At 34.6% G+C, this 15,924-nt stretch overlaps 2 protein-coding genes across 6 annotated transcripts; one reads left to right on the top strand and one right to left on the bottom strand.

The window, feature by feature from the left end:
• Positions 1–75: 75 nt before the first annotated feature.
• Positions 76–2,184, bottom strand: STUB1 (STIP1 homology and U-box containing protein 1). The gene is made up of 4 exons (XM_066747831.1): positions 1,524–2,184; positions 1,266–1,464; positions 753–1,078; positions 76–683 (listed from the first exon to the last, which is right to left on the bottom strand). Exons 1-4 carry the CDS (start codon positions 1,638–1,640, stop codon positions 441–443), a joined length of 885 nt encoding a protein of 294 aa, XP_066603928.1. The 5' UTR covers positions 1,641–2,184; the 3' UTR covers positions 76–440.
• Positions 2,185–3,287: 1,103 nt separating this feature from the next.
• Positions 3,288–15,924, top strand: LOC136785800 (uncharacterized). Of its 5 annotated transcripts, XM_066747077.1 has the most exons (8): positions 8,929–9,340; positions 9,422–9,810; positions 10,583–11,994; positions 12,112–12,290; positions 12,764–12,790; positions 13,713–13,940; positions 14,038–14,286; positions 14,594–15,924. In XM_066747077.1, exons 2-8 carry the CDS (start codon positions 9,699–9,701, stop codon positions 14,787–14,789), a joined length of 2,403 nt encoding a protein of 800 aa, XP_066603174.1. In that variant the 5' UTR covers positions 8,929–9,340; positions 9,422–9,698; the 3' UTR covers positions 14,790–15,924. The 5 variants fall into 5 exon arrangements, with proteins under 5 accessions (XP_066603175.1, XP_066603178.1, XP_066603174.1 ...); XM_066747078.1 differs by lacking the exons at positions 8,929–9,340; positions 9,422–9,810 and adding an exon at positions 3,288–3,612; XM_066747081.1 differs by lacking the exons at positions 8,929–9,340; positions 9,422–9,810 and adding an exon at positions 8,370–8,521.

Genomic DNA, 15,924 nt, shown 5'->3' with positions numbered 1-15,924 from the left:
ATATCCAGTGTAAATTTCTACATTTTTATGTAATGTATTTTGTTATAATGACATAATAAATAAAAGCTTACTGCATCAGAAAATAAATTATTGCTTTTATTATCTATAATCAAATTAAATTTACATTGTAATTATTTATCTCCTATTTAGATTTAAGAGTTTTTTAACATTGTAACATGTTTGCTGTGTTACAGCTTATATTTATAAGAATATAAAAGACTATAAAGCATGCTTATTCAATGAATGCTCATAACAGTATAATAAAGTGTAATATAATTGTATGAAAAAGCAAACATCTCATTAAAATCTAGTATAATCCTGTTACTGATCATCAGACAAACATATGTAGTAAATGTAAAGTCACCAATCCTCTCAGAAAAGTTAGATATGCAAATTTAATAAAATCCTATACTTATATTAAAGGATCAACAATGGCCATATTAATAATACAATGCCCATTCATTCTCTTGAAGAAAAGTATCAACTACTTCTTTCATTGCCAAGTTCGGTATTAGCTGATCTTGAGTTAAACGAACACGAGTTACCGGATCAAAATGCCCTACCCTTTGTAAGTGTTCTTCTATATCTTTACGTTCATAGGTTATACCACTTGGAGTAATTACTGGTTCTTGAAGAATTTCAAAACTAATTCTACCGCATAAATAATCTGGTACTTCACGCTTCTGAAAATATTTAATTTTAAAGAAATAATAATTGATTTTCAAAATGCAATTAAAAACAAGTACACTAACCCTTCTTTGCTCTCCAACTTTTGAAAATAAATCATTTAAGCGGGTCATACTAGCTTCTTTTTTCTCTTCTATTTCTTCCTTTTCTTGTTGTATTTTAATCATTGCATCTTCATCAGTTTTTATTATGTCCATTTCTTTTTTCTTTAAAGCAGCTAAGCTGCGTTCTGCATCTTCTATTATTAATTGATTTAAATATGTTTGTAATTCTATATCTTGAGCAACTCTTTGTTCTTCTTTTAATTGAAAACGACGTTTACGAGCTTGCCTTAAAACACTAGTCATATCATCTCCATAATTTAATTTTTGTTCTTTAGCGAGATCTACCGCTGAATGATAAAATACCATTATATCAAATTTGTAATAATTTTTCCTTAAATATATTAGTACTTAAAAGGTACCACAAGTTAAACATTATCTTAAAAATTGCTTTTTTATTGCATTCTAGTTTGCTAAGGTGATGGTTTGTTACTCATAATACCTTTTAAGAGAAAGTTAGATAAGTAATAAGTATACCTCTCTGCAAATGCTTGATAGATTCGTCATAAAGTTCTAGCTCCTGAAGTGCAAGCCCTAAGAAGAAATGCCCTTTTACAAGGCAGGAATCCATATCAAGAGCATGCCTGCAATCTTGGCATGACGATTCCCATCTTTTTAATTTTAAATAGCATAAAGCTCTATTTGTATAATACACTGGCTCTTCTGGATTTTTTATCTGTAAAAATATTGTAGAAATATCTTGAATAGCCAATGATCATAGGGATTTACACTTACAATTGCCTTTGTATAGCAATTGGCAGCATCCTCAAACTTATGAAGACTAAATAGTCGGTTTCCTTGTTCTTTAAGCTCCTTGTCTGATAGATTTGCAGTAGAATACATTTTGCTCATTGTGCTTGAAAACTCTGTGCTAGATTCAGCACTAATTAATCTTTTTAGGAACTGGTTTTTAAATTAGATATTATACAAAAATTAATTTAGTTAAAACAGATTAGCTACGTTGAAGAAAGAATTAATAACAAACTATTTCCATCATTTAACCTCCAAAGCGTCATCGTGACTTGTTGATCAGAAAATAATATACAAAAAAAAAACACCGAAAACTTTTGATGAAATCTTTTACTATGAAAATAAGTTTTTCTATTTAGGATTTTTTTTTTTAACAGTTCATAAAAAGAAAACGTATTATTATAAGCTGATTTTCACCCTTATTACATATCGTTATGTATTGCCAAAACGGTAAAATGTAATGTTAATATTTTTATTTTTAAAACTACAGCTGATACTATAAGCCATAAGCTGCTAAAAGTATTATCGGTAGAACGTAATGACGATGGGGGGTAACACTTCCACAAAGATACATTTCATACGTTCCCTACATTACTGAAGCATGCTAATAACCAGTAGTGCGTACTGCATTATCAACTATTTGTTAAACATAGGAATAAGTCATTTATGTTAAATAATATAAAATTTGATTAATACATACTTATAGCGACAAAATTTACCGTAACAAAAGCATATAACAAATAACGTTTCGTTTATAGTTGAATATTATATATTTTTAAGTCTAAAAGTAAAATAATTATATATATGTAGATATATGTGTGCGTATGTATGTATGTATAGTTTAACCAGACTGAAACATTTAAAATATTTATACTTTTGACCACAAAGATCGTTCATTTTTTTAATAATCAACCTAAATAAATTTATGTGTGATTATAACTAAAACAACCATCACACACACACAGGATATCTTAAATCTACTCGCAACGATTTTCTGAACAGTACTCACAATATATTTGGACAAATTTCTTTAAAACCTATTATTATTATATAAATTAGATCACAAAATACATTTTCACTAATAAATTATATATAAACAAATTAATTTTATAATGAAATATTATATATAGATATATAATTAAATCATTTGAAGTTATATTTCTTCATATTAAAAAATAAACCATTATAATTATATCATTTTAAGTAGTAACTGCAGCTGATGGCAGCTGAAAGAGGTTAACCAAATGAATTTATTATACTTCTAAGTAGTAAAATTGTTTAATATATTGTTATCTTATATTTGTAATGCTTAGAAAGGAAATTATTAACAAAGTTATATTTTAGGAAAATGATAGTAAAATGTCTGGAAAAAACTTTGCTATTTGCTGTTCTATTTGCCTTGTAAATTTTGTAATAAGGGTGTTACGCGCGTTTTCTTGATTTCCGGTTTGATCACGTGATCATGTAACGGTTGCTGTTAGTATACGCGTCATGGAAAATTTCCATTCCTGATGTTGCATTCCTGTCCCCTCCGTAAATATTTTCCCCTTACCTACCCCACCACGTTTCATATACCTATGTACTTCCCCCACTCTTTTTGTTCTCCCCCCTCTCAAAATTCCCGTGTTTTCCCTACCAATCAGCGAATCCTATAGAGGAGATACCGGATGTGCGGCAACGTCGCAACCGTTAAATACATAAGGGCGGGAGGGGTGAGGTGCAAGAAAGAACTGGCAACGTGTGCCACATTCAAATTAACCGGGACGGATCTCAGTGTAACTCTCGGTAGACCTCTGTGAAAAACAGTACTTAGAAAATACGCGATAAACGTGGGACACGCGAGTTGCCGCGTGTCAACGCGGTCAACATTGGGACTTGGAGCACAATTGGACATCTTCAGCATTGTTGACGTGCGGATTATAGAGTGAAACGATCAAGGTACATGTATCATGTGTCGAATGTGCTATTTAGCTCAAAGGAATTATGTGCATGGACCTTCATGCTAAAGAGAAGAAGATGAACGACAGGGAAAGCAATGAGGACGTTCAGATCGTCGAAGCTCATATCAACAAAGGTAAGTTTGAGGTTATGGTTTCCTCCGGCGTTTGGGCAATGGCGGCTTACGGCTGGCGGTTTCAGAGCCTTCGCCGCCACCACCAACGGTGGCGGCGAACAGTACAGTAGTCGCGCAAGACGGCGACTCGTGCAATCCTAACCCCTACCCAACCCCATCCTATATACTACAACAGCCACCTACCTACTCAATTGTTTTTCACTCTTCAACGACTTCAGCTTCTCTCCAAGTCCTTCCGTATCTCTTTTCGTAATATTTCTGTATCTGCTATTTATTAATTTTTCTCCCAATTGCATCTTTAAAACTGTCACTTGCACCTTACATCTGTCGAATCATACAATTTTTTAATCATCTTGTTGCATCGATGCAAGTGGGGTGTTTTGGATAAGGGCACCTCGTGTTCTATATAAAGCGTGCTCTTCTATCAGCAAACATACATTTCGGGTTGTGTGCTAGAAAAATCCTGAATATAAAGAGAGAAAGAGTGGAAGAGAAAAAAAGAGAAAATGAAAGTGAATAAATTAAAATAAAAATGTGTATTTAAGAAACTGATGTAGTAACATTTTTTACAAAAAGTTAGAATTGGACTACTTTTATAGTAAAAAAAGTGAACATTTTCACAATTATATAAGAAAAAGAATATATGATCTTTAAAGCAGATTTTTGGAAACCCTTACATTAGCAATTGTTATTGATCTTTTTGTTCGTCAAACTTCTGGAAATGTATTTTGCTTATTTATTTGATCTTCCTTATTGCTATTTCACAAATCTGTACGATTTAGTGTTTGCATTGCGAAAAGAAGATAAAAAGTTATAAATCGAATAATATAGTTCAGAAAGTTTGTGCCATAGTAAATATACTCAAAAATTATTAATAGCACAATTTTATTCTTCTAATTAAAGTACGCGAAAAGTAATTAGTCTTATTAGATGTAATGAATCATCTTTTTTTCGTTGTTATAAAATAATGTGCCTATTGGTTTTCTTCATAGAATCATTTGTGATAATGAGAGTTAAATTTATAAATCAAAGTGTAGTTAGTATTTGCCAGATTTATTATAATTACACGTAAATCAATAAATTAAAGATTTTCGGATTTTACGATAATTGTAGTATAAATATCCCTTAACCCGGAAGGTATGATATCGTAATATCTATTCGTGGTTTGAGATAATGATAATTGGAAAGAATCAAATCACTATGTTAATTTAGTGAAAGCCTTCGAATTTACATTTGGCTGTATATTAAATGTTGTTATTGTTGTACTGAAGCTATATCTGTTGTAACATGAAAATAAATATTAATAAAAAAATGTACGATGCGTACAAAACGATATCCAAAACTCTTACCATATCAAAATATTATGCTGTATTCTTGTTGACTTTTTTTTATCTTTATAAATATAAATATAGACAGTAAAACTAAGTTTACAGTTACCCAGCATAAGTAAAACGCATAGTAAGAGTCGCATCTTATTTTTGCATTAATTGAAACTATCTTTATCATTCGAAGAATCAAAATGCTTACTCGAAGCGTTATGCTTCTTAATTTTTTCTAACATTAATTTATCTTTCGTAAGTGGAAAGCATACGCCCTATTTCCTTTCGTTCCATGCAATGGATTCTGAAAACTGCGCTCCATATAACGTAGATCGTAGCTTGCTTGCTCGATCTCTTGTCCGCCCGCGTTTCGTATGTGTAGTACTCGTACTGTGTATATAGTTATATGCGGGCTATATATGCTGTGGAAGAAAACTAAGAGGGGAGACTATGTACTTACGGGCCTAGCAGTACATAATGTACCCGTCTACATATGTACATATAGTACATAAAGCCCAAAGAATGATGTAACAAAGAGGCAGCTGCCCGAAGATACCCGGACATTGCCGAGTCTCATACTTTCGGGCAATTCGCTGCGTAGAATCGCATGTACATGTATGTATACCACGAGTATCATCAGCTGCTGTCAATGTACGCCGCCATATGCAATTTCGTTTTGGTATATAAAAAAACGTCCTATTCGTCAGTTGATTATAACTTTTTTCTTCAGCGTACTAATGCTACATAATAGAAAGCTTTCTCTAGTTATTTCTTTGTCATGTTTTTATTGCTGCTATCTTTTTTTCTCTTTAATTCACCTACGTGTTACCATCTTAGAGCGTTAGCCACTGTAAGACCTGCACGACCTTCATCTTCGGGATTACTTATCGCGCCTATGTATATGGATAGAAAGCACGAAGTACATGTTCCTTAAAAATGTTTATCTATGGTGGACGGAAATAAGAAACACGATGAGAAAAGAGCGCAGAAGCGCGAGGGAGGGGGTATATCCGGTTTGCCGCCATATTGTTCTCGGGATAATTCATCCCTTCTCCTCGAAACTAACCTAACCTCTCTTCTACGGAGTGTGCTCAGAACAGCATAGCAACAGCGACAATAGGGAATTGCTATAAATAGACCGAAATGGCCTTCCAGTGTTGCCAAAACGGATGTACCCTAACCTATGTTTTTGCTGCGGACATATTGGGCATGGCAGCCATCTTTCAATAGTGATAATAGATTGATAAAAGTCATCAAGTTTAATATTCATTTTTTTTTAATAGTATTATAATATTGCTCTGAGATCATCATTTTTTTATAAGTATCGATCAAACTTTATCATTCTTTTCCGCTTTGTATTCTGTATTATGTACATATATATCCTGCAAAGTAAAAAAAAATATTAGTGGGGGTGGGTGTGCCTACTAGGAGATCCGGCAACGCTGCAGCCATAAATCACGATTAAAATAATAAGTATACTATATACGGCTACCTGTGGATGTGTGCGTTCGAAGCTAGTTGTACATAGGACTGATGAGCGATATACATAGAAGTTGCGCAGAGGTATGTGAAAAACGAACGTCTGGCTGGGTTCTGCGCAGCTTCAGTTCCCCTTCTCCAAATTTTCTACCCCCACTCTTCCTTAAATTCCCACCAATGCGTAAAAAGTCAGGTGGTGGGGATGAAGCTTAATGGTACAAAAGGGGGTAGGGGAGGAAATAGTACCTGAAATCATGACTATATGTATATACCCCCCTTCGTTCGCCAATCTTGGCACTTTGCCTGAAAGAGCATATCGACCGAGCAGCGTTGTCACATCGTCCGCACGATCTTACACGATACTCTGGTGATTCTTTGAACAGTATGTACTTTACCCCCACAATTAATCCATGTCACACGATGCCTCATGTAATTGCAAGGGTACAATGATTTTCACTTGTCAACATACATAATATGTTAAATATACATCTTTATGTATTTGTTTGCTAAAAGTAATTCCTATGACAAGCTGTGCTTTTATATAAAAACCAGGGGTTTTTTAACAGCCGCATTTAGGCAATTTTCTGTTGTCTGACTATAGCCCTCAGTATTATACCATATTTGATTTAATTTAGTATTAAACGTGATGTAAGTGAAAATAGTTTAGACAAATTATTACATTAAAAAACTGTGATGCTTTTTTATGAGAATAGACACTTTAATATTTGATTAATTATGATGGCAGTATATGTAAATATTCGAGTACATTTTTTTAATTTTTTAAGATTCAAAAGTGATCATATTGACCCAAACCTTTATAGTCAATAAACACAAATCCTACATACTACTGTTAGAGAAAACCTATACGCGTATATCAAAATTCTGAAGATTTAGCCAAACCTCTAATTTGTACATAATTTTTTAGCTTACTAATATACAGCAAAGGCTTTGTTATTTTTGAATAATGGGACAATTTAATTAAAGTAGAAGGGTCTTATAAAAAGCTTTCATAATGATCATGTTTTTATACTCCTTTAAAAATGTTGATTTATTTTGACTTTATGTAAAAATATTGAAAAACAAAAATATTAACACGATTTTATATTTAGTAACAATGAAAAATCAATTTTTTTCGTTATTGCACTTATTTCATTGAGTGAAATTGCTTCATTTGAGGAGAAATTAATGATATTTCCAACGTGTAACAATTTCACTAAAGGTTTATACATTAGTATTGCTGAGCATCGACTTGCCGAGTTACACTAAGCCATCCTTCGCTCATCGGCGTTCGGATACGACTAAGGGAAGGAGGCAAACTAGCAAACGCTGCGCGATGTCAATATACATATAATATTTTCGGTAGAATTCAAAGAGGAGTCAGGAGTAGATAAAGACTGTATTGACGTTTATTGTTTCATTATCGCAACATATCATATTACCTTATACTTTTTATGTGCAAGCCGTAATAATTTGCCTTTAAAAAGTCTGTAATTAGCAATAATGACATTTTTAAGAGGTTAAAGTCTGGTAAACTACATATGAATTGGAAGTAATGTTTGTTGCGAGTCTATTTATTATTGCATATTTGTAATAAAGAGCTACACATACTCGTCCTTTTATAGGCTTAACATAATAATTGGCACAGGCCGAAAGGATTAAAATTCGAAAGATACAAAGCTACCTAATTCAGAAATATGTATAACTTTTTAATAAGCTTGGCGAATATGCGATGGCCTCGATTTTCACGAAGAAGTCTAGAAATCCTCGTACTGGATGTGTTCCGAAAGTACACGCGGTAGACCCGCGTGTTCGAAAGAACGGAGAACGGCAAAGCTGGCTTGGCACGTACCTAGTGGTACAGTCCGAGTAAAAAAGAAAATTGCCTTGTGTTCTGGTCGGTCCTTGCGATGGTTCAACCGAGCAGATACGTCGGCTAGATCGCGAGAATGCCTAGTGTCCCGTACAGCTGCAAGCAGACAAGTCCGATGTCACAACATGGCTTCTTCTACGACTTGAAATCAAGAATTGACAGCCAGCGGGTTACTGTATAATGGCACTCTCCTGGTCAGAGAGCAGGATAAACTACTTTGAAGCATCATCGGGGCCCAAAGGTAATACTGTTGTGCTCCTCCAACGAATACACACACACACACACATATATATACAAATATATATACGTATTAGTCGCGTATATGTTCCCTTGCCTCTTCCAACGATCTTCGTACGGTTTTTCCGAGATAAGGAGGAAAAGGTGAAGGAAGGGGGGGAGAATAAGGAAAAACGAGAAACAAAATAGTGACGGGGGAGGGACAGGGTTACCGAGGGAGGGATACGGAGAAAGAAAGAAAGATAGATAGAGAAAATCCGTAACAGAAGGAAAAGGACAGTAGGAAGCGAAATAGCCTCCAGGGGGACCAGGGGTAGAAGATAGACACTGCCACCTGGTGGATTGGCGCTTAAGCGCGACGGCGACGGGATTTGTAGCGAGAAACGTCGCTCGTTCGCCTTGTTGGATGGAAAGCGTGAAGAGCGCGGCGAGAGTCGCGAACCAAGACGCGGTTCCTCGTCGTGTTTTACGTTAAAGCGAGGGACGAGGTCGCTGCTTTCTTATTAAAACGCGAACAAAATTGTGCAAATAACCTCAATGCTGCCACTGTAACTGTTACTCTCGCTGCACGTCGAAAAAGTAACGCACGCTCATTGATAAGACTCACCACCGTCAGCACACTGAACGATTCGATTTATCTGTATTATACATCCTTCACTCTCGTTATTTTACTATATCTTTCTTCTACGTTCATGTACTACATACGAAGCAGGGAAATGTGCGTTTTACATCTTTTGACTCTACCTCCAAGAACAACGTTAAAACAATGGAGCGACATCATGGTGAATTGCTTCTCGCACTCGCCTTTAATTGTTTTCACGCGGTATTGAAACAGCCTTTTTTGTGAGATTTTGTGTACAATATGCTTTTCTTCGAATCTCTCTACGGTGTGTTCATTTTGCAGTGATTCCTTCGCTATAACCTAAACGATCCAACATAATTTGGAATTATGGGCTCTCGATAAAGCGAGAGTTTGGTGTGCGCGTATGTGTGGGAGAGAGAGGTGTTGAGGTTGCGCAGGAGAGAGGGGGAGAGCGAGCGAGCGAACGAGAGAGAGAGAGAGAGAGAGAGAGAGAGAGAGTAGGAGTAGGACTTACGAGGGAGTGTGTTTACCAGAGAGAGAGAGAGAGAGAGAGAAACATATAGATATAAAAGAGAAGGAGGACGATTCAACGTCAAGGATGAGGAGCGACTTCACGGACGTGTCTTTCGCGAATGCTGACAGCAGCGTTGATGCCATATGGCTAGAGGATAGGAGATTATCACAGTCAGCGCCCGATCGTGTGTCGCACCGTATGTCCTATATTCTTCTTCTCTCCTACATTAGGCTCATAGAAATTATAGCAGTTTCAGCAAGAGTATCATATTCTCTTTTTACGCAGTTTCCAGTCACTATCGCTAATCTAACTCTTTATATTTGGTATGAAATTATATTTATTTTTAAATATCCTGAAACTACTACCCTTGAGATAACAAAAAATTGATAGCATTTGATAGTAATTTAAATATTGTGTTACTTTAGAGAAAAAAATTACACCAGAAACAAAGCGCATGCATCATGCTTAGAATGATTTATTGTGAAAATACACATTCTTATTTTACATACTTGATCTTAATTTAAAGGATTAGACGTTACTAACATTTTACAGTTATTTTCCTAATTTGGCTGAAGCAGCCAACTGAATAGGAAAGTATAAGCCGAATAAACTATTGATTCTGATTTTTGTTCTATAGCCTCGCTTAGATTTTTTCTGCGCTCTTAAATAATTTCCTCAACTTAAAAAATATTTATCGCACAGCATGTCATCGTCATCTTCGTTAATATTGCTCCTTATACGGCTAATATGTTTCTGACCCAAACTGACGCAGATTCGAGCAATTTATGTAAATGATTCCTACTCACATAATAAGATGTTTATTTTATAGTTGTTGTGTTGTGTATGGTACATATATGGTACCATACAGATGTATAGTTTCCAACTGTGAATTGACAATTATATTTACTAAATAAGTATTAGATATAGTAGCAAAAAGGTTCATTGAGTGATTTTCTCTTTTGATGCAGGTTCCTTTGAAAAAGTTGCCGTGAAACAAGAACGTCCTGATGAAGCGGAAATCCGTGAGCTGGCTACCAAAATGGTGGAAGCAAATAAAGCGAAAATGGTGGCAAATGCGGTTGGGGCACTTGGGATACAGCAACCGCAGCAACAACAGCAACAGCGGTCGCAGTGCCTCCTCCCCCAGACAAATCTTCCTGGTATCCTAGGGTTCCTAAGCAAACGACAGGCGGATTCGTCAAGTAACGGGAAACCAGTATCCACTAGCAACGATAGTGGCAAAGTTCCATTGGACGATGATAGTCAACGTGGTCGCTTTGGATGGACCAGTTTCGATGACTGTCACATACCATACATTTATAGAGCAGGCGAGAAATATTGTGCAGTCCGAATCTTAGAGTCTAAATTATTGAATAAGTACCTGAGCTACTTGCACTCGGACATTTACAGCTGTACATGTATAAGGAGCTATTATATTACCGAGGCTGAGAGCAAACTATTTAATGAGATCAATCTGAAACATTGCGAGAACCAATTTGGGCGGGAACAATTCACGTGCAAAGATTTGGTTGTGCGACTCTCAGATGCGCGAGAATTTTATACGTTCCTTGAAGTGTGTTACACAAAATTGACTACTGGCACGAATCCTAGTGTTTCTAGTGTACGAAAAGTGGATAAATGCGGTTTTATTCGCATAAACAAGGAATCTGTGGTTCCTTATACGGTAAAGGACGGTCTTCAGTACGTGCCTCTGTTTTATTTTGAGGGAGAGACCGAGAACTTGAAGCTCAAAGCTGAAAAACTTGAGGGTTGGGACTTGTCATACTTAAAGTTCTGTTGTAAAGTACAGGGTATACGTAATGAATTATTTGCGAGTGAAACATGTTCAGTGATTAGTTTGAGTGATATTAAGAGTTATTTCCCACCGGGTACGGGGTTTGAGGATTACTGGCCGACAAAAGTGATGGATTCCCAGTTGTTGGTGAGTAGTAAGGGTAGTGGTGCCGGAGGTGGATGGACCAAACAGCCAGCTACACCTCCAGCGGCAAAACCTCCGCCGCCACCTCCTCCGCCACAAATACAAAACAATGCAAATAAATCCAATATGAATTCGGTGGTACGTTCCGCTACTCTACAAAATATGTTGCCGCGTGCCCCGACGACCAATGTGTCGCAAGTGCAACCACAACAGCAACAGCAGCAACAACAACAACAGCAACAACAACAACAGCATCAACAACAACAGCATCAACAACAACAGCCGCAACCTCAGCGAGTAATGCAAACGGCAAGACCAATTGTAACAACCCATCCTGTGGTCACACAATTGGTGAATGGATGGTCGGGTCTAGTTGGTGGCCAGCCAGCTTTTCAATCAGCATTAGACTCTTCGGCAAATCAGATTATGAGAATTCATAATGTAAGCTTTCTATTGATATATAAATCAACTGTAAATACATTATCACTTTTTATTTATTTCTATGTAAAATGATTAAATATTTGTTAATATTCTTATCAATTTATTTTCAAATTGTAGCAACTGTCTGCACCCTCTAAGACATATACACAACCACCCTCTAGGAGTAGAGGGGGTGGTGGAGGAGCACCAGCAACATATCCTGGAGTTTATCCAGTTACAACTATGCAAGCTGTTGCTCAAGCTCAACCACCCCCTCTTGTCAGAGCAACAGCCCATTCCAGTCAACCCAGCCTCGGGTAAGTTATTTCATTAGAAAGTTTGCATAATTAATCCAAATCATTTTTAAGCTGCTGACATCAAATGAAAAAAATTTGATTGAAGAGTTACTTTAATTTACATAGAATTTTTGCTTAAAGTTGTATACTTGCTTTAAAATTATCTAATAAAGCAATAAACAGGTTTATTCTGATTTATAACTAAAATGGCTGAAAAATTATATAAAATCTGAGTAACCAGATTGCTGTGATGTTAAATGTTGGCTTAACTTATAACCACAAATTTTTATATCATATAAATAGTCTTCAGTATAAGTAAAAGGAAAGTGGTTCAGAATGCATGGAGTGTCTCATTTTTATAAAAGAAACATTCTACTTTAAACAAGTGTTCATTTTGATTTAAATTGAAACATTTATTTAAATATCTTTTAACGTAGACAGCCTGCACAATAGGTTCCTACATTTGTACATACATTCTATGATTTTTTGTATAGTTATCCAACCTATGGGAAGGATGACTGGTGAGTCCCTGTAAAGTGTATTATGGTCATGAAAAGTTAAAAGCATGCGAAAAGTTAATACAAATACTAAATATCTGATTGAATCATAATTTTATTATGTGCATTAGCTTTTTGTTTAAATTTATGAATTATAGAAAGTTCTTAAGACCTAACCATTAAATATATTATTTTATCAATTTTATAAACAATTCTCTCTGATCTATATAAGATGTTTCTCAAAATGAGAATTACAAAATTTTTTACATTGCCTCTAATCAATTGTATTGCTTGTATTTTTCATAAATTTGATTGCATTCTACAAAAGTTATTTGATACGTGACATTATTTTTTCATAGCGGTTTATCAAAGGAGAGTGGGTATACTTGTATCTTTGTTTTTATTGTGTTAACTTTCATGAAAATTTATATAACATGCAGTTTCCAGTATTATTCTATAAATTCGTGTAAAGCTTGTTTATAAATGTATTTAACTGCTATTCCATAATTGTTTTAAAACTCCATAGGTCATATAGGAATATCTTGATATTAGTTCTTGGTATTCTGTGATGCTAGTATCCCCAGTCCCCCTTGTATACCATAGATACTCCATTAGGTTTCAATTACTTTAAGCCATGATTGATATACAAAGTTTTCCACTTTATAATTAAAGTTTGTTTTGACAAATATTTTTATATTATCTTATTTCATATTCATTATGTTACTTGAATGCAAAATATTTGATGCAGGTTGTTTTTAATAATTTGATATTAAACTTTTGCTTATAATTTTAAAAACTATAAATAGGCTACATTAAGGGGTATCATTTTAATACAGTAACCAACATAAAATATGAATGCATCACCATTAAACATACACTTTAACATTGCAATTACAATATTTATTAATTATGTTGGATTATCATAATTCATAATTTTGTATTTCAGGGTGGCTACATACACAACGCCTAGCATAGGAGTACCAAATGCTGGTAGTGGGAATACCTATCCTCAAATGCTTGGTCTAAGCGAGCAGGTGCAAGCACTTATGCCTGCACCAACACCACCATCATCTTTATTGCACACTCAAAGACATACACCACCTGTGCACAATACATCTCATGCAAAATATCCACCACCTTTAATACCTGTGAATGGCAGTAACAACAATTCTAGGTAGGTATTAATATGTCTTAAAAAAGAATGCTGTTGATTTTACCATATTTTATATATAATATTATAAATAGTTATTTATAATATATTTTTGTTATAGGGGAAGAAAGCCATTAATACCTATAGTAGAGACAGTTTTTGCAAACTGTCAAGTTTCACCGTATCAGCTTCAAAAGGCACTAGTTGAAGATAAGCTAGTACCTTGCATAAACTTTAAACCTTACATCTATACAGAATTATTAATGACACTTCCGGATTTTGTCACACAATATTTTCCAGCTTGTGACATTAATAGTTGCCGACAGGTCCTCACGGATGTTCTTCATATTGATTTATACCAAGGAAATAGGTAAATTAATAAAACTATGATCTTTTTGTGAAATACATAAAGGCGCCTGCAGATGAATAGTAAACTTTTGTCAACGTTAACCAAACGTCAATCTTTGTTACCAAAATTGACAAAATGTATTATGTAATGAATGATGATGCATTTAGTTAAAGAACCATACTCTCCCTGAACAACACACTCGGAAACGTTGATCAATGTTTACCAAAATAACTGTGGGCACTTCAATATATATACTAGGCAAACTTAATATATTTCCGTTTAGAAAGATGATTTACTTTAATTAACGGAAGATAATTGTTGCTTTTAGAATGCAGATGAAAATACTTATGGAAGCAGGAAAATGTTCTTCCATTAATGAAGAATTACCTTTAATTCAAGTTAGAAGCGTAATGAAGTTTATGCCACAATTTAAATATATGTTCAATAGAGGTGATATCATAGTGCCAGCACCGGCACACTCCTCCGAGGAGCACCCTGCCAAAAAGCGCCAGCGCACCAGCTAGGAGTGGCTACAGCCATACTGGCCTACATACGATTATTATCACTCAGCATTTTAACCGCTGATTGTTACTTGACTTGTGCTCATAAAAGGATTAATAACGTTATAGTCCGTATGGTGCGTGCAACTTCAAAGATTTATAAGAAATACATTAGATGTGATGCGTGGAAACAAAGTGCGCATAAGTGGTAAACGAAACTTTTTGTGTACCATGTAATTCTATGAACGATGTTAAAAATTTTTTTCCAAAGTGTATTTAAAACGATGACGAAGGGGCATGTGAGCTTGTAAATAAGAGGGAGCTAGTTAATTTAAAAAGGACTATGTTTATGCCATTATTAGTTCAATTGTTCAATATTATAGCTTAATTTACGGTTTTTATATTTCGTTACCTTATAATTTTCATTCAGTATACGCAGGAAAGTACGGATTAATGAGGTTGATAACTGTTTTATTCGCAATTTGTTATTAGATTCTGCTCTTATCAATTCATTTCGTTTAGTCATCCTTGTAATCTGGGAAATACATAGTTTTTTCTAAAAGAGTTGTGAGTTTTTTCTGATAACTTAAAGTTTAATTTATAAAAAGAGATTGTAAGTGAAATAACACTTTGATTATCAAAAAGATCAAATGTATCGCGTGGGTCTATTCTTAATGAATATCTTACCTTAAAGGTATTTCCGAAAAGATAATCGGTATTTCTGTATATATATATATACATATATATAAACAGAAATGGAAGCATGCTTCTTCAAGTTCCTAGTTATTATTAATTAGTATGTACCCCGACGAGTAGCTCCAGAGTATCTAGATAATTAAAACAAAAGATTGCCAGCCACAATTAAATATAACAATTATTTCCTACACTTTTTTTTTCACGGGAAATCCTATACAAGTATCTGAACGTTTATATGCTTCTTATGTCACACAAGAACGAAATCCAGATCTAAGCTATAACGATTTTCAGATATCCATGTTATAGGATGTAATGATAAAATTGTTATGAATCATAGCATTGTGTACTAATATAAAATAAGAAATCTTATGTCATTGAACACAAAGTTTATAGATCATTATTATCGTTTTGTCCATTCCAAAAACAATACAATAAAGGAATAGAAACCAATAATAAGTTTTTA

Source organism: Prorops nasuta, unplaced genomic scaffold (assembly GCF_024137725.1).
Source record: "Prorops nasuta isolate Cenicafe-Biocafe unplaced genomic scaffold, Cenicafe_Pnas_1.2 PNAS00003, whole genome shotgun sequence".
Lineage (NCBI taxonomy): Eukaryota > Metazoa > Arthropoda > Insecta > Hymenoptera > Bethylidae > Prorops > Prorops nasuta.
This window is presented reverse-complemented; position numbering and strand designations above follow the sequence as displayed.